The sequence below is a fragment of the Hakea prostrata genome, chromosome 10 (assembly GCF_041222555.1).
Source record: "Hakea prostrata isolate BN-2017 chromosome 10, UWA_Hpros_2, whole genome shotgun sequence".
Lineage (NCBI taxonomy): Eukaryota > Viridiplantae > Streptophyta > Magnoliopsida > Proteales > Proteaceae > Hakea > Hakea prostrata.
Genome location: NC_142609.1, coordinates 29,448,940 through 29,473,188, shown reverse-complemented (window position 1 = coordinate 29,473,188; position 24,249 = coordinate 29,448,940). Strand labels below are relative to the sequence as shown.

The 24,249-nt window shown below is 37.9% G+C and overlaps 1 protein-coding gene and 1 pseudogene across 1 annotated transcript; one reads left to right on the top strand and one right to left on the bottom strand.

The window, feature by feature from the left end:
• Window positions 1-4,612: 4,612 nt before the first annotated feature.
• LOC149002437 (uncharacterized) lies at window positions 4,613-5,404 on the bottom strand. The gene is made up of 2 exons (XM_089138715.1): window positions 5,126-5,404; window positions 4,613-5,062 (listed from the first exon to the last, which is right to left on the bottom strand). The coding sequence occupies exons 1-2, from the start codon at window positions 5,402-5,404 to the stop codon at window positions 4,613-4,615; spliced, it is 729 nt and encodes a 242-aa protein (XP_088994841.1).
• Window positions 5,405-7,557: 2,153 nt separating this feature from the next.
• On the top strand, window positions 7,558-9,591 carry LOC149002436 (ethylene-responsive transcription factor ERF027 pseudogene; annotated as a pseudogene).
• The last annotated feature ends 14,658 nt before the right edge of the window (window positions 9,592-24,249 follow it).

The following is a 24,249-nucleotide window of genomic DNA, read 5'->3' as shown; positions in this document are numbered from 1 at the left end:
TTTGTCTGTAATCTTTACCGACTGCATTTAGTACTTTTCCTTCTTTTTCTCTTTTGTGTGTGTGGGTGTGGGTGTGTGTGTAAGGGTGGCCCCCACTGGCCATTTGAATGAAATACAACTTAAGTTCATCTATGAAGAGTTTCTTTCATACTTGATGAGTTTACTTAAATTGAATTCAAGTTTTTGTCTTCAGTATCAAGCATACATGGTAGGGATTTAGTCGGGTATACAATAAACTTTTACTTAGAATAATTCTGAAAAATTTTCTAAGTGTTAGAAGGTCTTAGTTGGGCATAACCAAAGCCTTTCCTTAGAAAATTTCTCTAAGTGTTAGAAGGTCTTAGTCTGGTGTAACCGAAGCCTCTCCTTAGAAAATTTCTAAAAATTTTTCTAAGTGTTAGAAGGTTTTAGTCGGGCGTAACCGAAGCTTCATTAGAAAATTTCTGAAAATTTTTCTAAGCATTAGAAGGTCTTAGTTAGGCGTAATTGAAGCCTTTTGAATTCCAATTACCAATTATACACACATGCCCCCATTCAATAAAGGTTTGGTTTCTGAAACTTAAACTTCATTGAAAATTTGGCTCGAGTCACATCGCAAAATCTTGACCGTGAATACATAAAAATGACTAAGGAGAAAACTTTTTTAAATGTCATGCATTCCATGATCGATCCAACTCTCGATCAGCTATTAGATTAGTTAGATTATTCAACATGTAAGCGCTAGATCCTACTTGCTTCAGAATCATATATGGTCCTTCCCATGAAGGATCCAACTTCTTTTGGTGCCAAGGGTTTGAAGTTATTGTATTCCTCAAAACAAGATCCCTTGAATGGTACTGACGATATCATAATCAGGCATTATAATATTATGAAACACTTCTGTGATATTGCTGAATTCTAGCTATGGCTTTCATTCGAACTTCATCCAATAATTCTAAATTATCCAACAAACCTTGCTCATTTGCTTTTTCTTCAAATTCTTTTCCTTTGAGAGTCCTAACCATTATTTCTACTGGAGCCAAAGCCTCTAATCCATAGGCCAGTTTAAATGGTGTTTCTCCTGTTGGTGTTCAAACTGTTGTCCTATACACCCAAAGCATGTTCGGGAGCTCTTCAACCCGTAGAGCTTTATTCGATTATAATCTCTTCTTGATTCCATTTAGCAGGATTCGGTTGGTTACCTCTACTTGTCCATTGCTTTGGGGGTATACTACCGAAGACATTTAGTGCTCGATCATGGAAGTTCTGCAAAATTGAGTGAATTGTGGGTTATCAAACTTTGTTCCATGATTGGTAACAACCACCTTTGGAATGCCAAATCGGTGTATTATGGATTCCAACACAAACTTCTCAACCCTCTTCTTGATGTTTGTAGCAAGCAAGACTACTTCAACCCACTTGGTGAAGTAATCAATGGCCACGATCAATTACTCCCAACCACCCAAAGCCTTAGTGAACTTTCCTATGATGTCAATTCCCCACATAGAAAATGGGATCGGGTCCAAGATAGATGTCAAGGGTGCTACTAGTCTTTTTGATATTGTTGAATGTATTTGACAATTTCTGCAACGACAAACATACTCAAGTGCATCCTCTTGTATTTTTGGCCAATACATCATGAGCCTGAGTATCTTGTGTGCCAAAGCTCATCCACCCATATGGGCTCCACAGATACCCTTGTGCACCTCTACTAATGCACTCTTCGATCCTTCTGGTCCCAAACACCTTAACAATAGTCCAACATAAGATCTTCGGTATAGTCTTCCATTCTACATGGGAGACCTTTGCCGTTCGAATTCTAGTAAGTCTTGCTTCTTTTGGATCTTCAAGCAACCTATCACCCCCTAGATACTCCACGATCAGGTCCATCCAACTGCGTTTGTCTTCCATGTACATCACGTCTTTGCTCCTCGTACTTGGGAAGTCTAGTTCTTCAATGTAAACCAATGGTTCGAGGGTTTTTACCTTCGTATTTACCGATCTTGACAACTCATCTACCATTTCATTCTCCTTCCTCGGGATTTGAAAAACTTGTACCTCTTTGAATTAACGGTTGTATCATATTCTGATACTTTTGCAACCAAGGCCCCTTAATCCCGAACTCCCCTTGTACTTGCTTAACTATGAGTTGAGAATCACTGTAAATAGTTATCTTTGGGATTGCAAGTGCTTTTGCCAACCGAAGGCCAGCCAAGAAGGCTTCATACTTGGCCTCGTTGTTGCTTGCTTCGAACCCAAACTTTAATTCTCTTCAGTAAAACTCCAGCTCCTGCTCCTTGCTTGTTACTCAAACCATCCACATAGATGTCCCACACTATTGGGGTAATTTGTTCCACCTTTTCTTCTATAGGAGTTGTGGTTTCTACCACAAAATTAGCTAAGGCTTGAGCTTTTATGGCTGTTCGGGGCTTAAAATTTACTTGGTATTTGCCAAGTTCTACCGACCATGCTACCGTTCTCCATGATAAGTTTGGCTTATGAAATACTTTCTTTAGGGGGAAAGTAGTTAATACCTCAATCGAGTGGCCTAGAAGTATGCCTCAACTTTCTTGCTGCCATCATTAGGGCCATTGCTTGTTTCTCGATCTCTGCATCCCTAGTCTCTGCATCAAGAAGTATGTGACTGATGTAGTAGATTGGCCACTACTTTTTATCTTTTTCCCGAACAAAGACTGCACTTACTGCCGAAGCCAAAGATGCTAGATGTATTTGTAATGTTTTGCCTTTCTCTGGTCGGGATAACAATGGTGGTTTTCCCAACATTTCTTTTAGGCTCTCGAATGCCTTTTGGCATTCTAATGTCCATCGTGCCTCTTTGCTGCCCTTTAGATCTTTCAAAGCGTTGAAGAATGATAAGCATCATTCTCCCGATTGTGCGATAAATATTTTCAGAGCTGCCACTCATCCCGTCAAGCACTATACATCCCGAACGGTATTTGGAGGCTCCATATCTATCAACACTTGAATTTTGACTGGATTTGCCTCAATTCTTCTTTGGGAAAGCATAAATCCCAAGAATTTTCCCGAGGATACTTTGAAGGCGCATTTCTCTAGATTGAGTTTCATATGATATTTCCTAAGTACATTGAAAACTTCTGCCAAATGTGAGACATGACTCAACACATTGAAGGTTTTTCACAAGCATATCATCTACGTAGGCCTCCATGTTTATCCTGATCAAGTCTTTGAAAATTTTATTCATGGCTCTCTGGTATGTCACTTCTGCATTCTTTTACCCGAACCGCATGACCTTCTAGTAGAAGCTTGCTCGGTCGGTCATGAATGCAATGAACTTCTCATCTTCCTTGTCCATCAAAATTTGATTGTATCTCGAGTATGCGTCCATGAAATTCAAGGTCTCATAACCAACAATTACATCAATGAGGAGATCGATTATAAGCAATGGATAACAATCCTTCGGGCATGCTTTGTTTAAGTCTGTGTACTCAGTACACATTTTCCACTTCCCGTTTGCCATTTTAACCATCACCACGTTGGCTAACCAAGTTGGACATTCAATTGGTTCAATGAATCTTGAACCCTTTAGCTTTCCTACTTCAGTCTTATCGCCTCATGCTTTTCGATCGAGAAGTTCCTTCTCCTTTGAATGACAGGGTTGGCCTTCGATGGTCCATAGTTTGTGCTCTGCAACACTTCGATCTATTCTTGGCATGTCATCTGCTAACCATGCAAATACATCTATATTTTCCCGAGGGAACTTTTTCAATTCTTCTGTGATTGCAAATTGCTCGACCCAATGAAGGTTGCTTTCTCCTCCTTGAAAGGATCCAATTGGATTCTCTCCAACTTTTCCATAGGTTCGAGTCTTTGCAAGATCTCCTAGTCTCGATCATCATGAACCTCAATTGGCATGGCTGTAGCCTTCCTCAGTCCAGCTTTGTCTTTTAAATATGAAATATAACATTGTCTAGAGGTTTTTTTTAATTAGAAATTACCTCTCCATCACCGTTGCTTATCGGGAATTTGATCTTCATGTGCTTGGTTGAAACTACAGCTCCCAGCTTAGTAAGGGATGGCCTCTCAAATATCACATTGTATGTAGGGAGTTCTCGAACGACCAAGAAATTTACCCAAACAGCTATCTCCTTTAAAAAAGTACCAACTGTTGGATCAAACTATACCGATTCCTCAACCACGGTTGATGATCCAGCAAATCCATATAAACGAGTTCAAGTTGGTTTCATCAAATCTTTTTCCATCTTCAATTCTGATATGCCTCGTAAGACAAGAGATCTGCTAGCTACCCTGTGTCTACCAGCACTCGGTGTACCTCTCGATGACCAATCTCTACTTTTATCACTATTGCATCACCATGTAGAGCACACACACATTTTTCATCTTTCTTGCTAGACACGATGGTCTCCTCAAGATTTGGCCTTTTTATTTTCTTCACAGACTCTCCCGATCCTACAAACTTTGATTTTGCCTTCAGTCTTCTAAGGGATTCAAGTTTTGATCCTCCAAATATTGTGAGGATCAGGGACCGACTAGACCCTGCAATCTCCTTTCCTTTCTTGGAGTTGGAAGCCTCAGGTCTATGGTCTCTACTTCCCGATCGTTCTCTTCTTGTTTCACCTGTTGTTCTTTTTCCTTAATCTTCTTCTTTAAGCTTTATATAATTTGCCAAATGCCCTTGAGAGATTAGCCTTTCAATATCCACCTTCAAGTGCCTGCACTCATTGGTGTAATGTCCATAATCCCTATAGAAATGACAATACTTGTTCATGTTTCTTTCTTCAGGCTTAGATTCCATCTTGGGTGGCCATCTTAAGATATCTTGATCCTTAATTTGCATCAGAATCTCCGAGAGTTGTGCATTCAATGGAGTGTACTCAGAATGGTTGGGTGAGCATTGTCTCCATCCCAATTGTCCCTTATTTCTACGATCATTGTTTTGTGCTTTCAAGCCTTGGCTTTTTTCCAAAATTTTATGCTCCTTACTTACTGCTTTCACCTCCCCTTGCCGAGCGTCAAGGATTTCCGTTACTTCTGCTTGTTTTTGGCATCTTTGAACAAGCTCAGCATATGTGGTTGGCTTGTCCTACAACAACAACTCTAACAGTCGTCTGTTGGAAAGACCCATAAAGAGGGCTGTTTTGGCCACTTGCTCATCAAAGTTCTCGATCTCCATGGTTGCTTTATTGAATCTTAGCAGATAGTCCCGAATAGACTCGTTCTTTGCTTGCTTGACGGTGAACAGAGTCTCTTCTGTTTTCTTAGTTTGTATCCTACTCTGGAACCGACAGATAAACTTTCGAGCGAGCTCATTGAAATCAGCTATCCTTCCTGATGGTAGGTTTGAAAACCACTTCTGAGCTGCTCCCGTTAGTGAGGACCGAAACACTCTACACAAGTTCTTGTCCAACTTGCCAGCAACAGCCATTGTTTGTTGGTAGTAACTCATATGGACCACTGGATCCTCAAATCCATTGAACAAAGAGAAGGTCGGGAGTCCAAAATTATGAGGGATTCATACCTGGCTATGGCATCAACAAAAGAGGTTTTCTGATGATCGAGTATATATCATCTGACTTCTTGCCCTTCATGAGTTGTCCCAATTTCTGGTTTATATCTGCCGGTTTTTTTATTAATTTGAACTGCTCTAGTGTTTGGCGTCCAAATACTATCTCTATTCGATCATTGAGATGTTGTTGAGTGTGTTCGTACTCCTTTTTCGATCCTGGTTAGAGTTCTCGTTCAGCTTCCTTGCGATCGATCCTACACTTCCAGATCGTTTCTTCTTGGTAACTCTCCCGTCCTTCTCATTCCCAAACGTACTCCTTCTTCCAGCGGCCTTAAGTTTCTTTCTAATGGTTGACGGAAGTTCTGGCCTTCGATCGGGTTCCTTTTTTTTTGCGGAGCCCTTACTGGGGAATTTCTCCTTTCAGTCCTTCGGGCTTGCCTTCTCGCTTCCTCACGATCATGGAGACTCAAATTCCTTGGGACTCCCAGATGCTTACCCATCATTCAAAGCATGTTCTGCATCTCAAGAAACAAAATCTGCATTTTCATCTGTTGTTAACTTTGATTCATCTACTCTTGAATCACTAGAATCATCTAGATCTCTCTGTTTGAATTGTTCAGATGGGCTCTTCCAGCCACCTCCTCTTCCTCGTGCTAATCACCCTCATGGGTGTGATTCCCCTCTAGGGGAGCCAGATTTTCACTCAAAGGAGGTTGACCTTGATTGCCTTTGAATCATAGATTTAGTGTCTACCATGGTTTTTTCAAGCATTTTCTATAGACGACACCAAATGATGCGTCCAAAAATTAATCAATCCTTAATGTGTGCCTACAAAACAAGATTAAATGTGGGCTGACTTCACGGTCAGGAAGCCACCTCCCGAAGGTTAAGTCAATAATGAATCACCACAGAGATCTGGTTAGTTGCAGAGCTTATTAGTAATGGAGGGAAATTATTAAGACACCTTTGATTTGTGTAATACTTTAGTTTATATAGGATTCACCTCTTATTCTTGATCATTGGATTCGTTCATAATTTTTCTTTGTAGCTGTTCGATCATAAGGTTTTTCTCTTTTCTGTATGAGTCGGTTGTAATTTTCATGCATGGCACGGTCACGTATCCCGAATTCCAACAAGAGCACGTCTCTTTCCATAGCCGTCAAGTTCCTTCACACTTACATTACTCCTTGGTTTAGTTCTCAAACCAGTCCCGACTAGAATCCCTAACCCAATCGTGATTGAACCCAGTTTGCTGTTATTTTATCTTTATCACATGCAATTTTGACAGACTGTAAATCTATTGAAAGTTTTCTACGTAGGTTCAAATCTTGTATCTCCCACTTGTTGTAGACTTCAGAGAAGAGAAAGGAGGCATTTGTTAGCATAGGAAGGCCAACCACTCGAAGCTCGTTTTTTTTTTGGCTGTGCCGTGAAGTGAAATTGTATCATATGTTAGGAATCTGGATCATCACCCCCGACGGGGACAGGTTTTCCACCACAAAAGAGGTGGGCCCCACCACTGAAAATGTAAAAAAGAAAAAGAAAAAAAAAAAAAAAAAAAAAAAACCCTCTCCCATCACCACCCTGGGCCCCCCTGTTTTTTGTGGTGGTAACCTCGCAGATCCGGACTCATATGTTAGCTAGAGAGATAGGCGAACTACTAGGATCTATAGATTCCCCACGTATATCCAATCCCAACGAGAATAGAAGCGTGGCCCACTTAAATGCTCTGCAAAAACACTCATTTAAAAAAGCTCAGTGCTTCGCTGCTAACTCGCGCCTAATGCGTGTGCTTCTCCCCTCTTCTTCGTCTTCCACGTCCCTTCCCACCTGTCCCTTTCTCTGCTCTACCTTTCACCTAAAAAACAGCTTTGTTCCTCGTACTAATTGTCCTTGTCCTTGTGCTTCTTCTCTCTTTATTTTTCTGCGCCCACCATCACTCATAAATTTATGTTTCTGCCCCCATACAATGTATTCCGCGAATTGGCCACGCTTTGACCTCTATAGTCTTTTCTCCGCCTTATATTTCTTTCAACTTCACCAACCCTCTATTCATTTCAATTATAAAAAAGGAAAAGACTCTCAGTGTCCCCTCTCATCGCTTCCTCTGTCTTCCTCTTCCTTAAAACCTCTTCTACCCTTTCCTCTCAGGAGCACCAATCACTTCCCACTGAGCTGCTACACCTGAATTCCCGAGCTACCCTCTCCCCAAAATCTGTGGAATCACCACCACTACTACAAACCCCGGCCAGAGGTCTAAGAGTAGGCTTAGGCCCTAGTCTTAGTTGAATTTGCTGACATAATTTAAATTTGAAATTTACAATTTCACGGCCATTGGCACGTGTGGATCGCAACGGCCACTAACATAGCTGACCATGACGTCTTCTTCTTCCTCTGGATCATCCTCCGCCACAGAACACTCCACAGGCAAGCGTAGGCATCCAATCTACAGAGGAATCCGAAGCCGAAGCGGCAAATGGGTATCAGAAATCAGAGAACCACGTAAGAGCACTCGCATATGGCTTGGAACTTTCCCAACTGCCGAAATGGCCGCTGCTGCCTACGACGTCGCAGTTCTAGCTCTCAAGGGTGCCGATGCAATTCTCAACTTCCCCGACTGCGTACATTACTACGCTATCCCTGCTTCGGCTTCCCCTTCTGATATACGTTCTGCAGCTACAGCTGCTGCTGCTCTTATGATGCCAAAGCCAGCCACATTTGATCAAAGCCCCGTGTTGGGTGTAAATGCCTCCTCGGTGAACGCTCATTCCACTGCAACAGCTCCTGCAACTATAAATCCACAGGGAGAAGAAGAAGAAGAAGAATTCATGGATGAAGAGGCACTTTTTGACATGCCCAAATTGCTTGTCAACATGGCTGAAGGAATGCTCTTGAGCCCACCAAGAATTAATTCCCCACCTTTTGATGATGACTTCAATGGAACTTCTGACTTAGATAGCCTCTGGAATTACTATTAGAAGAAACCCAGAAAGAAGCTAATTAAATGGAATAATAGAAATAGAGAATCATACTAATAAAGGGATCACTGCATTAGTTGGTTAATTAGTGTGTCTTTTTTTTCTTTTTCCCTTAGCTTATCTGAGTTGTGGTTCTGGGTTTTGATTAGTTTTTGAGTCTTGGAAGGCTTAATTAAGTGCTTGCCGCTCACTGACCTTTTATATGTGAGAGCATGTAAACACGCTATATGCTTGTAGTGTATAAATAGAAGTCAAATGCAGCTGTCTTCATCTCTTCCTTTTGTTCTTAGTTTGCCCTTTCTATAAATAGAAGTCAATGGATTAGTCTTCATCTCTTCTTTTTGTTCTTAGTTTACTCTTTCTTCTTCTGCTTCTTTCTCTTGTTAGCCCTTTTTCTCGATTCTCAGACTCAAAAGAGAACTTGGGTTTTCTGAGTAATTGCAAAAGGACAATGGACCATTTCTAGCTAGAACGGGAATTGCTTCCCATACCTAGGAAAAAACTTGAGCTGTGTTAATAACTACCGTTTCCCGTTAGAACATGAGGAACCTTTTGCGTTATGGCTCTCCTAATAATTCTCTCTGCGTCTCACAGATCGTACAAGGTTTACTATTTTGGGACTTTTAGGGGCTTAAATGGAAGTAAATGAGAGTGAACGAGAATTTCCGGTGAGAAGACTCGTAGGTAATGAAATTTCGATATTCCTTTGTTCTGAAAATTGAATTAACTCTAAATTAAAACTTTAAGATTTAGGATTTAGAACTTTCGGCGATCCCTTTGTTTTTTCAATAATACATCTTGTCATCATCTTGTGTTATGTACTAGTTTGAACTTTTGAAAACCTGGTAAGTGCCACAAAGATGGAGACACTTCAACAACTGCTGATTTACAATAAGGGCATAAACCAGTACCAACTTGCAATTTTTTCTCTATAGAAGACACTTCAGCAACTGTTATCACCCAAGTGGTCTCGTCTGTCTTCACTGACACTCCGATTCCAACCTCAGGTTTGTATCCTCACATTGGAGCATATTTTCCAATGAGGGCCAATAAGTGATAAAAAATAAAAAAAAATTGTCATGTGTGAGTATTCTAATTCAAGAATACTCAGGCTGCGTTTGTTTGCTGGAATAAAGGTAGAGTGGGAAAAAAGTTTACATTTATTATTTTTCCCTTAAATCCCAAAATGATAGATTGTTTAATTACTTGGGTGGGAATGTAAGAGTGTTTGGTGATATGACAGTCCAATTTTCCCACCCCAAACTATATTAAAACCCCACATATTTGGTGGGACTTTGTGGGAAAGTTGGGAAAAGTAAAAAGTGGGACCAACCACTATTACTTTTCCACAAAACCGTTTCTTTTCCTTTCCTTCTCCCTCACCCCACTACACATGAGACCCACATGTTTTTTTTTTTCCCACCCCACATTTGCAAACAAACGCAACCTCACTGGATTTGCCTTAGCCTCTAGATTAAAATATCTTACATGGTAAAATCCTAGCTACCGAAACCCCCCACCCAAAACCATCTCTTCAACCCCCCCCCCCCCAAAAAAAAAAAAAAAACCCTTTGTTTGTCACTATGTCAATATCTCTTGCATGGCCTTCAAATCATGGCATGTGGTGTTTTAGAAATTCAACAATATGGTTAGAAGGACATGCTTGAAAACATCACATCTCACGATCTAAGGGCCGTCCGTAGCAAAGAATTAACACTCCCCCTTACGCCCAAAGGGAAAAAAGGGGGAAAAACCCTCTCCCTCTTCCCTTCCTCAAAACACTAGTCCAAAAACATTAAGAGGCCCTACTACTTGTGCCTAAATGACTTCACCCTCTTGTACCAACCATAGTAAAAAATTCGAGGGAAACTCAAGTTTCGACCAAGTGAAAATGGGAAACCTAGGTGGGAAACTGGGAAATTTCGAGGAAACTTAGGACTTTTTGTGCAAGTTTCAACATGAAGTTTCGACAGGTTTTAAGGAGTATTTTAGGGTGGGACTTTGCATTTAAGCTAATTAAAGTATAAAGAACACATTGACTGTATTTTGCTAAAAAAATCAAAATAGATATGTCATTCAATGTACATAACATCAATGTAGAGTTGTCTAAAAAGTACACTATAAACTTAACTACCTAAGCACATAACATTCAATATATAATTTCTAACTTCAAAATAGCTGACAATAAAAGGAAAGTACAACTTAGTGCCAAGAGGAGTGCCAAGAGTGGATCCATCCTGTGAGCTAAACAATATTATGCCTGTAACATAATTTCTTCCAACCAACGAACATAGACATCCCATGACATTTTATGCCTATGGTTGTCAAGATAATCGACAATTGTAACTTTATGAGTCTGGTCCTCAACATGCTTAAGATAACCAGTCTGAGGGAATATGCAATTTGGATAGGATAGTCCTGATGGAGAGGTATTTGTCGTGGTATTTGGGGAAACATGAAATAAACAAAAAAATTGAAAATTGGAAAAGCTACAAAATTTACAGGAAAAAGTCTCAGGTTTCCACAAAATTTCTCATGTTTCCTAGGAAATTTGAGAATTTTTTTCTTCTCATGAACCAACTGATCCAGTTGGGTTGAACTAGGTTTTGACAAGTTTCGACATGTTTCAAGGTTTTGACAAGTTTCGACGAAATTTCGACCGAAACTGAGGACTTTTTTCGGTCCTCATAGATTTCGTTTCGCATTTTTCGACCAAATTTTGTACCATGGTACCAACTATAGGCTTATACCATGACCACCATCACGGTTGAAGCTACATGCTTAGTAACACTAATCGACACCACGGCCATCACGAGTGAAGCTACACTTTTGTATCAACTAAGACTCGTATCATGATCACATAATTGTTGGAGTCATCTCTCTCTCTCTCTCTCATTTATTTTCTTTCTTTTTTTTTTCAAATGAATCTCCCTCTAATCCTTAGTTATATATTTAGATCAAGTTTTATCACGATATCAGAGCCAGGTTCCTTTAAAAGAACAATTTTTGCTTTTTTATATTATACTGTAATATTATAATCACCTCAACAACATTTAGATTGTCAAATGCTTAGTAGCAAATGGAGCCTACAATACCATCACTTTCATGGTGTACATCCCTGACATCATTTGCAAGGGTTTGGCCTTGTGGCTGACTGTTGTGCAAGAACAAGGGAAGTCTTCCTGCTCCACTAGAAGTATTTTAACTCTACCCTAACCCATTCATAATTCATGAATTGAAAATATGTAGAAAAAATGATAAAAATAGAGGGAACAATGAATAAGATGAATAAAATTGAAGGTGAATGAGTTTTTGGTTTATACAAATGTGGTTTAGGATTTGACAAAACACAGATATGACGAGCCAAATTAAATGGAAAATTAATTTTTATGTTCTACGTCATAATATAATATTATAATAATGCACCTCACGAGTATTCAAATTGTCAAATGCAAATGATAATTTTATTTTTATCATGGTATCAGAGTTAGTTTCTCAAAAAAAAATAACTTTAATCTTTTTTACATCATAATATAAAATTATAACAATAATTGTCTCATGAGAATTTGGATTTTCAAATGTTTGATAAAAAACGGTGCCTACAACACCATCAATTTGGTGATGTACATATCTAACATGATTTGATTTGGTCAGAGTCTTTTATCTTTTCTCTTATCTTCATAATTCATGAAATGAAAACTTGAAAAAGGGAAGAATAAAAATCAGAAAAGCATTACAAAAAAAAAAAAAATCTAAAAAAGCAATGAACAAGATGATGAATGAAAATGAAGACAAAAAATATTTAAAGTATTTACACTCGGTTGATTTATACATTTAGGGTTTGACAAAATTCTTTGCAAAAAGACAAAAAATAAAACACAAGTAGCCAAATTAAGTGAAAAAATAATTTTATTTTCTAACATCATAATATAAAATTACAATAGTACACCTCAAAAGGACCCAAATTTGTCAAAGGTGAATAATAATTTTAGTTTTATCATGGTATTAGAGGCAGGTTCCTTTGGAGAGAATTTTTTATTTTTTCATTTTTCTCTATCATAATATAATATATGATAGTAATGCACCTTGAGAGCATAGTAATGACAGTAAGAAATTGATAATATATATTTAACAGACAAAAATCAAATGACACTAAGATGAAAGTATTGGATATTATCAATTTTAACTTAATTTGGTTCTAAAAATGTAGTACTATTTGAAGAGACGTAAGTTCTAAGGATACAAACGGATGTATCTGTTAAGGATAAGTGTGGATAATTTGGTCCAATAAGAAAGTATAGCAAAATAAAATTGAGTTGTACTTTTATATAATAGCATGATATGATATGATGAACATTTAGGTCTTTTGATACTATTCTTGTAGATTTTTTTCTTGATTTTTTTAAGGGTCGGGAGAGCGGGTGGGGATGGCAAAGATGTGGTTCTCATCATATTAGCCATAGTTGTGTATCAACTTTTCCCTTTTTAAGTATTAAAATTTGATTTCAAGGACATATATTATGTACCAAAAATCAGTATGACTAAAAGGGACCACATATAATAAAAAAGAGGGGTATTGAAATTTTTTTGATGGGATGGTCTGACCCCATTGAGTTCAATGGTTTATGAAATAATTGTCAAAGAGCACTCATTACACCATCTTTTTCATTATTTCATAATGCAAAAAGCTACCTCATTAAACTTCTTCCAAATTATAGTATAGAAAGCGATAACCAACCCCTTCAAAAAAAAAATTCAGACTAGTTTTTGCGGTGCATTTTGAAAATACAAGATCATTTTAAGGCATTAACAAATATAACAAAACAACTCAACAATTAAATTTAGTAACCTATAGAAAGATGTCTTGGTTCTATAATCCTTCAAGTCTGGTTTGCCCCATTATCCCTAATTAGTCTTGCTAGAGTATGATTTTCCATATAGGGGCTTGACTTTGGGCTAATATATTTTATGATTGTTTGGGGAAGAAGCTGATATATTAGTGGGTGGGGACAAAGTAAGACATCTTCACTAAGAGGTGTTGGTCATTACTGATTGAGAAACTCTTCGATGGTATCATTTGAAAATTAGTTTATTGATACAAAAATTGAAACTTAATTATAATTGACATTTAACATTGCTTTTATTTTATTTTTTTTCTACCGAAAATAGTGCTTTTTTTTTTTTTTTTTTTTTTTTTTTTTTTTTTGAGGGGTGAGCTAGTAAAGTTTATAGGAGGGGAGAGGTATATCTATTTTATATATACGACACTTTGCTTTGACTTAATCAAAAAGATATTTGAACTCTTGATCTCAGAGTATGAAGCATCGGTTTGACTGAACCAAACTCCTTGGGGGTACGTATGACATATCCTCTTTTTGTTGCATTTTGTTTCTCTGCAAGAGCAACGAGCCATTTTGGAGGGGAGTAAAAAATGGTCATTAAAGGCAAAAATATATAGGAAGCTCTAGGGAATATCAATTCATCAACAAGATTCAGGCAACTTGGGCTTATTTAGGTTACTATCATGGATTCAAATGGGGAAACCGTAAAGATACCCAGGGATCATAAACCAATCAAGACAAAAGGAACCCAATGCATTTCACATGCACATATTGATATTGCTTTGATTTGAATAGGTGGGCATTTATAAAATGGAAGATCTAGTGGAAGATATGGAAGGGAAAGAAGAGTAGTTGGTGAAGTCAACCATGAAAGCCAAAATATGTCTTAATAGGTGATGGTTGCTATAAAGACTAAGGAAGTCGGCCATGAAAGCCAACAGATAGAGAGAGATGAATGTTGCATCAACCATGCATGCCATAGATATATTCAGTAGGAAAGAAGAGAGAGAGAGAGAGAGAGAGAGAGAGAGAGGTGTTGGTTCTTTATCCAATGTCTAACGTGGGAGAGCATTATATTCCAGATTTATTATTCTACAGAAGAAGATAGAATCTTACCTGGATATGCTAATCCCAAATAGAAAATGCAGCGGAAGAAAAGAAAGAATCCACATAGTCGTTCCTCCACTCAATCTATTACCGGTAAATCCTCAATCTGTTAGAAAGAGAATATAGTCCACAAACAAATACCTTGGAAAAAAAAAAGGGAGATTGAATCAAGGAAGAAGAAGACCTCTAAAGACTGTGTTTCTTCCTTTCATTTCCTGCGTTTCTTGGAGAGAGAGAGAGTCCCATGAATCCTATATCTCACTAATGAGAGTGGGCCGGTGGTTATCAAATATATCCTCATATATGTAACCTCTTAATATATTAGTTTCCACAATTGCCCTTGGGCAAACTCAAAATTCCCAACATCTCCCACTTGCACAAGGGAAAATATCAATCTCTCCATCATAGTGTATCCTAGACACACATGCATATCCCAGACATATACATCTTGATCTCTCTACTATGTATCTCAGATACATGGACCACTTATGTCCCAAACACCAACATCCACAAGTTATACTGGTAAATGGGTCGTGCAACCAGTGATATACCTGCACTCGTGAGCCTCAAACTAAAACCTTCCCAAAATGGAAGCATCACTCAAAGAAATACATTTAATAAGCATTTGTATACCACAGTGTCCTAGATTTATTCAAAATCACCAGACAAAAGGTATCTCGATCCCTCTGAGAGATCACCTTCTTGTCCTTAAAATGTTCACTACTATAACTAATACAGCTGGCACCAACAAACACTTTTAGGGTGCAATTGAATCAAACCTACCTTTTGCCCGAGATCACCACTTCACTTGATATTGACTCCTTTTGCGATAATGCCCCTTTAGATCAAATCAATCATAACCATAGTTATCATCTTAAAGTAGCCACATCAACCCCTCATTCTATAGTGTTGTCAAGAGTCATTAAGGACACTAATGGAGCACAAAAGTCCTGGTCTCACACAATAAAAGAGCAAGGGTCCATCCTCTCATTTCCAATGGTCGCTAAGAACATGTAGTATGATATACGTGCTATGGTGGAGCATTATATACATAATAGAATGTATGTCTCTCCCAACACTATACATGTCTTAGTCTAGTCACACCACTTGCGCCTAACCTGAGTTTCTTTATTGTCGCTACCCTAGCGCCACATAAAGTTCTTGCACGTGGCTTTTATAGGCAACATGAATAGTGGGAACATTTATGTTGATTCTCTTCACCATGGAGAATTTCATCTTGATTCCAAAATCATGGTGATAACATGATTATGAATCGACCTACAAAAGGTCATTCACAATCCGTCTCATCTCCGCTAGCTAGAGGAAAATTGTCGTGTGAGTGAGCCATTCTTATGCCTATTGACATATTCTATTTTATGCTAAAAAAACACAATCACACAGAAAGTCAAAAGGAGGACTGGAATGAACTCATATTACTCAATAATAAGAAAGTTTCAGTACATAAATAAGTCACATTCTACACAAGACCAATGACTTTACATGAGAAATAAAAACAACATTGGTTATATGTTTGGTAAGAGAGTCAACTACCATCTGACTAGTAGTTATGTGCTTAAATACAACTTTCTTCCTTGCTACAGTGTCTCTAACAAAATTATATATCACTTGTATATGTTTGGTCGTCCCATGATTCTTGGGGTCCTTGACCTAACTACGAGCTACCGTACTATCACAGAAGACAAGGGCGGGCTCTTTGGATGTCAACACAAATCCAGTATGTCGTAGGAACCTCCTCAACCAAATGGCCTCCTGCACCGCAGCTGATCATGCCACATACTCTGCTTCCATGGTCGAGAGTGCTATACAAGTTTGTTTTTTGCTACACTACGAAATGGCCTGCCATTAAACAAGAAAGCATCTCCAGAGGTTGATTTGTGCTCATCAATGTCTCCAATCCAGTCGGATCACTATAGCCAACAATCACAACCATTCGTTGGTAACACAGCATGTAGTTACTCATTCCTCTGAGATATCTCAATATCCTCTTAATTGCTTTCTAGTGCTCTATGTCTAGGTTTGATTGGTACCTACTAACCAAACCCATTGCATAACAAATATATGGTCTAGTACGCATTATAGCGAACATAAAGCTACCCACAACATTATAGTATGGAACTCTTTCCATTTTGATTTTCTCTTCTAGAGTCTTAGGACTCTATGTCAAGGCTCAAATGCAAACCCTTCTTCACTAGAGTATCTATTGATTTGCAACTGTGCATTTTGTATCTCTTTAAGACATTGTTAATATAGGTCTCTTGAGATAAACTTAGTAATCTCTTTTGCCTATTTCTAACAATCTGGACATCAAGTATATAGCTTTCTTCACCCATGTCCTTCATAACAAAAATGGAGGACAACCATTTCTTAATGGTTTCCAATAGCTCCTTACTATTTCTAACCATGACTATGTCATCTATATACAATGTCCGGATAACAAAATTACCATTAAGTCTCTTGGTGTAAACACAATGGTCTTCCTCAAGCATGAAAAAGCTATTTTCCATCATAGCTTGGTGGAAGCTCACATTCCACTGTCCAGATGCTTGCTTTAAGCCATATATGGACCTTTTGAGCATGCACACTTTGCGGTTTAATCTCTTAACTTCAAATCTTTGAGGTTGATCCATATAGATCTCTTCCTCAAGTTCTCAATTGAGAAAAGCAATCCTTACATCCATTTGGTAAAGTTCTAAGTCCATTTGAGCAACAATAGCCAACATGAGGCGGATGGAGGCAAACCTAACCACAGGGGGAAAATTTTCCTCATAATCAATGCCTCTCTTTGGGTGTAGCCCTTAGCCACCAAATGAGCCTTGAATATCTTAATAGATCCATCCACCTTTCTCTTGATCTTGAGAACCCACTTGTTGCCAATTGCCTTTCGGCCTGGCGGTAAGTCAACCAAGTTCTAGACAGGTTAACTCTCATCGACTCCAATTCTTTCTCTATAGATTTCAGCCATTCCTTTGAGCTCATTCCAACAAAAGCTTCCTGTCGCTCTTCAGTTCCTGTTCATCAAATGGATTCATCTCAGTTGCCTCATAGTCAGTATCTTCAAGGGCTACCATAGAGGTTTCATCCTATATGTCAAAACGTCGACGAGGAACTAGCTTGCGCTCACTACAGCGCAAGTGCATGTTAAATTGCTTACCTTCTGAGGGAGCTATCACATCTGCACTCCCACTCTAACCAGGATCTTCAAGATGAACCCCATGTTCACTATTCAGAATCTAAATCCCTAGACTGACAAGACCACTATCTTGTACTTCAAAGAATTTCAATGATTCTTTGTTAACTCATACAAGATATTAAAAATTATTTTCCAAGAATGTTTCATCCCTAAACTTGAGTTTTGTTCTCCTCTCACTCTAATCTAACCTAGTAAAGACATGGCCCTTCGAGTGTTCAAAATATCTCACAAAGATACACTTTTTTCTCTAGGTCTAATCTTCCTATATTGGTTAGAGGTAGAGTGAACATATGCTACACAAACCCATGTGCAAATGTGACTTAAATCAAGCTTCCTATATTGGTTAGAGGTAGAGTGAACAAATTCTGCAGAACCCCATGTGTGCATGTGACTCAAATATAGTTTGCATTCCCACTATGAGAAGGAATCTTATTTCTGTATCCAATTGGCTCAAGACTTTTTTTTTTTTTTTTTTTTTTTTTTTAATCAATTTTAATGACAGTGAATTTTCTATTTTCAAAGATTCAGTAGTTTATGCTTCTGACTGTATAATTGATAATATGTATTGACTTGATTGCGAAGAATCTTGGGTGATGAATGTTGGAATCAAGAGAATGCTAGATAATGGGAATTCAACAACTCTTTGGTATAAAAGGTTAGGCTACATTGCTAAGAAGAGGATTGACAGATTAACAAAACAAGGGATACTAGACATCCTTATACAAATGAATTGGGAGCCTGTATTGACTGCAGCTGTCACATCCACCTAGCCGGTACCCTATCTGGCATACCGTACCCTATCGGCATACCCGAGTGTGTGATCCACAGCCCCAAAGATCATATCGAGGAAATCAACCTCCCACATTTACAATAATATAATCAAGAACAAGACTAAAATCAATGTCAAACTATAGTAACCGAGAGATCAAGATAAGATTCAAAAAGAAAATACATTATAATCAGAGTGCAAAAAAATTGATACCAATAGAATAAATCAAATGTAGAGTGTAGCAGAAAATCACTCTACAACAGCAGCGGAAAAGTAGATCAAAACTAAAAAGAATATTACAACCGATTCCCAAAATTATAAAAGGGAAAGAAGTAAACCAAATCTAAACTAATGTTTCCTCAAGTCTATAAAGAACACTTCAAGGTCTCTATATCCAAGTATTGTTGTACGAGCACATGGGTACGACTAATCCTGATACGCTCCTCCGTCACCTTGGTAGTCTTCACAGTCGTAGTCACAGTAGCTAGCACCTTGGGTGCAGTATGAGTCATCTAGGGCAAGCTCATATGTTGGTCCGTCATAGTCATCAACACTTGTAGACAGATCTAACAAAATTGTTGCAAAAAGGAGTGAGTTCAAAAGAACTCAGCAAGCAAAGGGAGTTCATTTCACAATAACACAATATAGCATGATAGCAAAACATAAAGGATGCAACATGATATAAAATAGACATGCAAGTCTGATTCTAACTCTATGTATGCTGGTCTCTATTGACAAACATACTTTAAGTCATAGCACCATACTCCTCTGGGTAGGTCTCAAATCACTCTCCCTCAACCATCGGTATCTTGGGTTCTCCGGTGGTAATTGGGTCCTGCATCCCTCTCGGACATTCCATGGTTGGGGTTTAGGTCACTGCTCTCTCACATCACCATTGATCTGAGTATTGGTGCATGTTAAGGTTAAACTTAGCCCAATGCAAGTCTTATACTCAAGTCAAAGTTAAATACTTCCATTCCTCGCCTCTCGCGATCCTTTCCGGTATCCTTCTCATTAGAGTCAGCATATCCTATGGCTACAACCAACTCGGACTACGGACTCATCAACCCTATTGTTCATCCACAAATAGTAAACGGGAAACTCTCATGTCCTCTCACGGGTTGGTTACCGGTCTTGAGCGCCCATGAGCCCGAGTCTACTATTGCAACCCTACCAATGAATGGCCCCTCACAATGTGATCCAAGTCTTCTCACGGGTTAGTTACCGGTCTTGAACGCCCACAAACCCACATTGCTGCCACGGGTTACTCGTTCTCAATACCCTTCCGAATCCGGTCGATATAATAGGGTAATCCTAGCCAAACACTACTAGACAAGCCCTAGGTATGTCAACCAATAATCCGGGAAAGAGTCAAGGGGCATCATTGAAAATGTCCCATACCACATCCACTGATGTCCAAAGACAGAAATATCAAAAAGACATTCTCCATTCCCCAATTATACTTAAGCAATCATATTCCAAATCAGTCATTCACAATCACAACTGACGAATCAATACATAGGGAAATAACTATTCATACATGATCAAAATAGTAATTGAATTACATGAGAAAGTCCAACTGTAGTTACAGTTTTTACAACAGTAATATGATTATAAGAAAATATAAGAACAGTAGTATGATCATGCAATCCGAATCAAATACAAGTAAACCTACATTTTAGGTTATTAAGAATCAATCGTCCTTACCTTAAATAACTTTGAAGAGTTTTGGAGAAAAGAATGAGGATAGGTCCTAAGTTAGCAAATATACCATAAACAAGCATAGTTCAAGCATTAGAAACAAACCCTCGAAGATCGGAAGTCAAACGGATCAAAACAGACCAAGAATTCAGCTACTGTCATTGTAGGCAGGTTGAATGCATCACTCACGGTGATCGACCCAGGCAATCGACCCCAGTAAACTATACGGATAGAAACTCCAAATTTTGATCCGAAACACAACTTTTGGGATTCGAAACACTCCGAAATTTTAAGGAAAACTTTAGAATAGTAGTCTACATAGATTAGGCATCAACAATGATGAAAATGATAGAATTCTAAATTAATCAAAAACTAGGTTTTTACCGAAATCAATCCGCGAATTCTAGGTAGAGGCTAGAGAGAATGAGAATTCACTCTAGAAAGAAAAGAACAGTAGATCTTAGATAAAAACAATCATAGGAATGAGTCTAACATGCTTTAGAAATCAAAAACATAGAATGATCACACATTCATGAAGATCTCACAAGATCTCATCCTAAAATCAAGTTGTGTATATCATAGAAGCATTGGAGTGAATGGAGAGTCACTCACAACTATAGAGATTGAGAAAGAGGTATTTGCAATTATACAAAACATTCTTCATAATCACAGAGATGAGAAGAATCAATAATAGAATAGATCAATGAAAGATTATGAGTGATCACCAACCTTAATGAAGAAGATTCACCGAAAAGCTTGATGATTCGAGGAGGATCTTCCACAACTCCAATGAGAAGGCTTGAGAGAGGCTTCCCACGTTCTCAGAGGCTTTAGAAACAAATGGGGCTGATTACCATGAAATTCTATTAAATAGAGCATCAAAAACCTAAAAATCAGAGATTTTACACTTAAGCCCTTGTCACTGTGGGCAGCTCAGTTGGGTCGCTTAGCCTAAGCGACCCAGGCAATCGAACCAGGCTGACAGCAAGCCCAGAACAAGGATTTGAAGCTCCAAACCTCAAAATTTTCAATGGGGCTTCTCCCAACTCAACAAGTAACTTACCTAACATTGAGGGACCATCCAAAATATGTCCAACTAGGCCTCATGTCCATCAACCAAGCTCTTCATCTTCAAGGTGCAGTTTCTTCTCCAACTCAGACAAGGTTTCCAAGTATTGAACTCCATCATCAATCTCCATGGGTTTTGGGTCAAACACCATGTCTTCCATTGAGATGGCCCACAATTTCCTTCTTCCTTCACTTTGGGTCTTCGGACCTACAAACAAATGGGTTTCCGGATTAAGTTTGGGCTGGATTTCATAGCACCAAGGGCAAGATGACCATTAGTAGAAAGAAAAAAGCCACTCATAGTACATTAGTGTTGGATCTTAGTCATATTGATATTTGTGGTCATTTTCTTGTACCCACTCTAAATGGAAAGCGTTATTTCTTGACTTTTTTATAGATGATTGGTCGAGATATGGGTACATTTACCTTCTTTCTGAAAAATCTAGTGCTTTGGACATTTTCAAGGTTGAAGTAGAACTCTTTCACTCAAAGAAAATTAAAGCTATTAGATCTAATAGGGGTGGAAAATACTATGGAATGAGTGGAGATACTAAACAACAACTAGGACCCTTTGCCCTTTTTCTTCAAGAACATGGAATAATTCGTCAGTATTCTATGCTAGGTTTTCCTCAACAAAATGGTATTGCATAAAGGATAAATAGGACCTTGAAGGACATGGTCAAATCCATGATGAGCAACTCTACTTTACCAGAGTCATTATGGGGTGAGGCACTCAAGACTACTGCTTATGTTTTGACACCACAAAAAAAAACCATTTTTTTCCTACGGACAAAATCCGTAGCCACATTAATTTTGTTCGTAGCCAAAAATAAATGGGCTACGGATCCTGTCCATAGCGGAAAAACCCTGTAGGGAACTTCTCCCTACATTGCCAACATGATAAAATATGACTTTATTGTCGAAGTAAAATAACCTTAGATTCCTAAAATACATATACACTTACTGGATATTTTTTAGAACAAATTGCACTGACACCCAAAAATGGAGGCCTTAAAGTACTAACACCCCACTTTATGTTTGAAAAACACAGAGACCCCAAAATTGAATTTTCATTGGATACATTAGTCCAATTGTCACTAAAAATCGTTAAGTCACTGTTTATTATAGGAATGTTTTGGAATTGAAGGAAAATAAACAGTGATTTAACGGTTTTCAGTGACAAATTGGACTAATGTGCCTAATGAAAATCCAATTTTGGAGTCTCTATGTTTTTCAAACATAAAGTGGGATGTCAGTGCTTTATGGCCTCCATTTTAGGATGCCGGTGCAATTTGTTCTAATTTTTAGGATTTCCTCCAATGTCTTATACTTAGCATTTGAAAAGCATGTTATTATAGTTCTTTTGCACAATTTAACAGCATAACATAAAGAAAAAATATATTAAATAGTGTACAGTTAAGTACTTTAGGTTTTAGACTTAGATATTTCAATGAGGAACTCTAAGTTGTTATAACGAGGTATCAAGCCAATAATGCATATTGGCTGATTATTGGCTTATAACGAGATTTCATGCCAAAAATGCACATGGGCTTCATTTTTTCCCATTGCTCACCTCAAAAGCATACTTTTTTTTTTTTTAATAAACCAACATATTATCCAAAATTTTATTTATCTTTTTCTATATATAATTATAATTTCAATTTGAAATCCTGAAATTTACTATTTAGCCTAATAATTAAAGATTTTATTGAGCTTGTGTTTCATGCTTTTTTTTTTTTTTTTTTGGGGGGGGGGGGGGGTGGCATGAATAACTAGAGAGACTTGGCACCTGTTTGATAATGCATCGAAAATTAATTTCTCATATGTTTAACTTTGAGAAACCAAAAAAATTGGTCGAAAATCATTTGATAAAACAGGTTTATTTCAAGTGACTTTTGAAACATAACTTTAAATTTATGAAAATTTTTGCCTTAAGAAATAGTTTAGAGATAACGATTTTCTGTGTTCCTAAATCGATTTTCTACCTCTACAATGCAAACGCTATGTTTCTAGTATTAGAGCCATCGATTTTCTGTGTTCTTGGTTTTCAGTTCCTTGTAGGTCATTACTCAGAACGATTTTATGCACTTTAAGAAGTCATTGAGTTCTTTGCTAGAATGGAGTTGGAATTGATATTTGCACTTAACTCATTTGGTTCCACTCTCATCGTTTTCCTCTCAATCCCATCGTTTTTTGGTAAGCTACTGTTGTGGTTGATATAACATTTTGTGAAACTCAACATGCCAATGGCCTTGATGTTCTCTAAGGATGAACCTACATTTAAAATTCACTCACTGCAGAGAACCTCTTCAATAACAAAATAGACACTTTTCAAAGCCAATTTATTGCTCTTCTTATGCTTCCTGAGAATCCAGGTCAGCTATCTATCCCCGACTGCCTCTTCAGCTATTTATCCACTTTCAATGGTGTTACCATTGGCTATATCAGATGTTCTCAATGTTAGGACTAAGTGCAGGTGAAGACAGACTTTGTGTTCTCAATGTGCAGCTTATTTAGTTGAAAATGATCATAAAGTACCAAAACATATTAATACTGGATTACTGATACTTCCAATGCCATTTGACAGCAAAAGAATCATACATGTTGTATTGATATCATTGGAAGGCCGAAAGCAAATAATTTTGAAGTGGATGGATCTATGTAGATATATCAAGCTTTGGTTACAATTCAGAAATAGTGACTGTTTATGGCTCTCACCTTTCAGCATAATGGTGTGGTGTTCTCTTTTATCAACAAATCCAGCTTTGCTTACACTTCAGAAACAGTTTTTGTTAATGGCTTTCACCTTTCAACATAATTGTATGGTTTTCTCTTCTATCAACAAAACCAATCTCTTAATTATGAAAAGGAATACTTTATGATCATTTTCAACTAAATAAGATGCACTTATTGCTATGGGATACTGGGTGCATTAATCAAACCCTGCAGATTGCACTATGCTCTATGTTTACCTGAACATGAACCATCTTTTAAAGTGTTTTGTTAGGATAGGATAATTTTACACAATTGTAAGGAGGTCTGCTGGCAATCAAATTTTACATGACTTAAGAAGTTGATACAAGTCAATT

Bases quoted from the DNA above. Each gene is read 5' to 3' on its own strand.
- LOC149002437 (XM_089138715.1), bottom strand. From the start codon at position 5,404: ATGGCTGTTGCTGGCAAGTTGGACAAGAACTTGTGTAGAGTGTTTCGG. The intron at 5,063-5,125 runs GTGGCCAAAACA...TTGTTGTTGTAG, and splicing joins TCGAGAACTTTGATGAGCAA to GACAAGCCAACCACATATGC.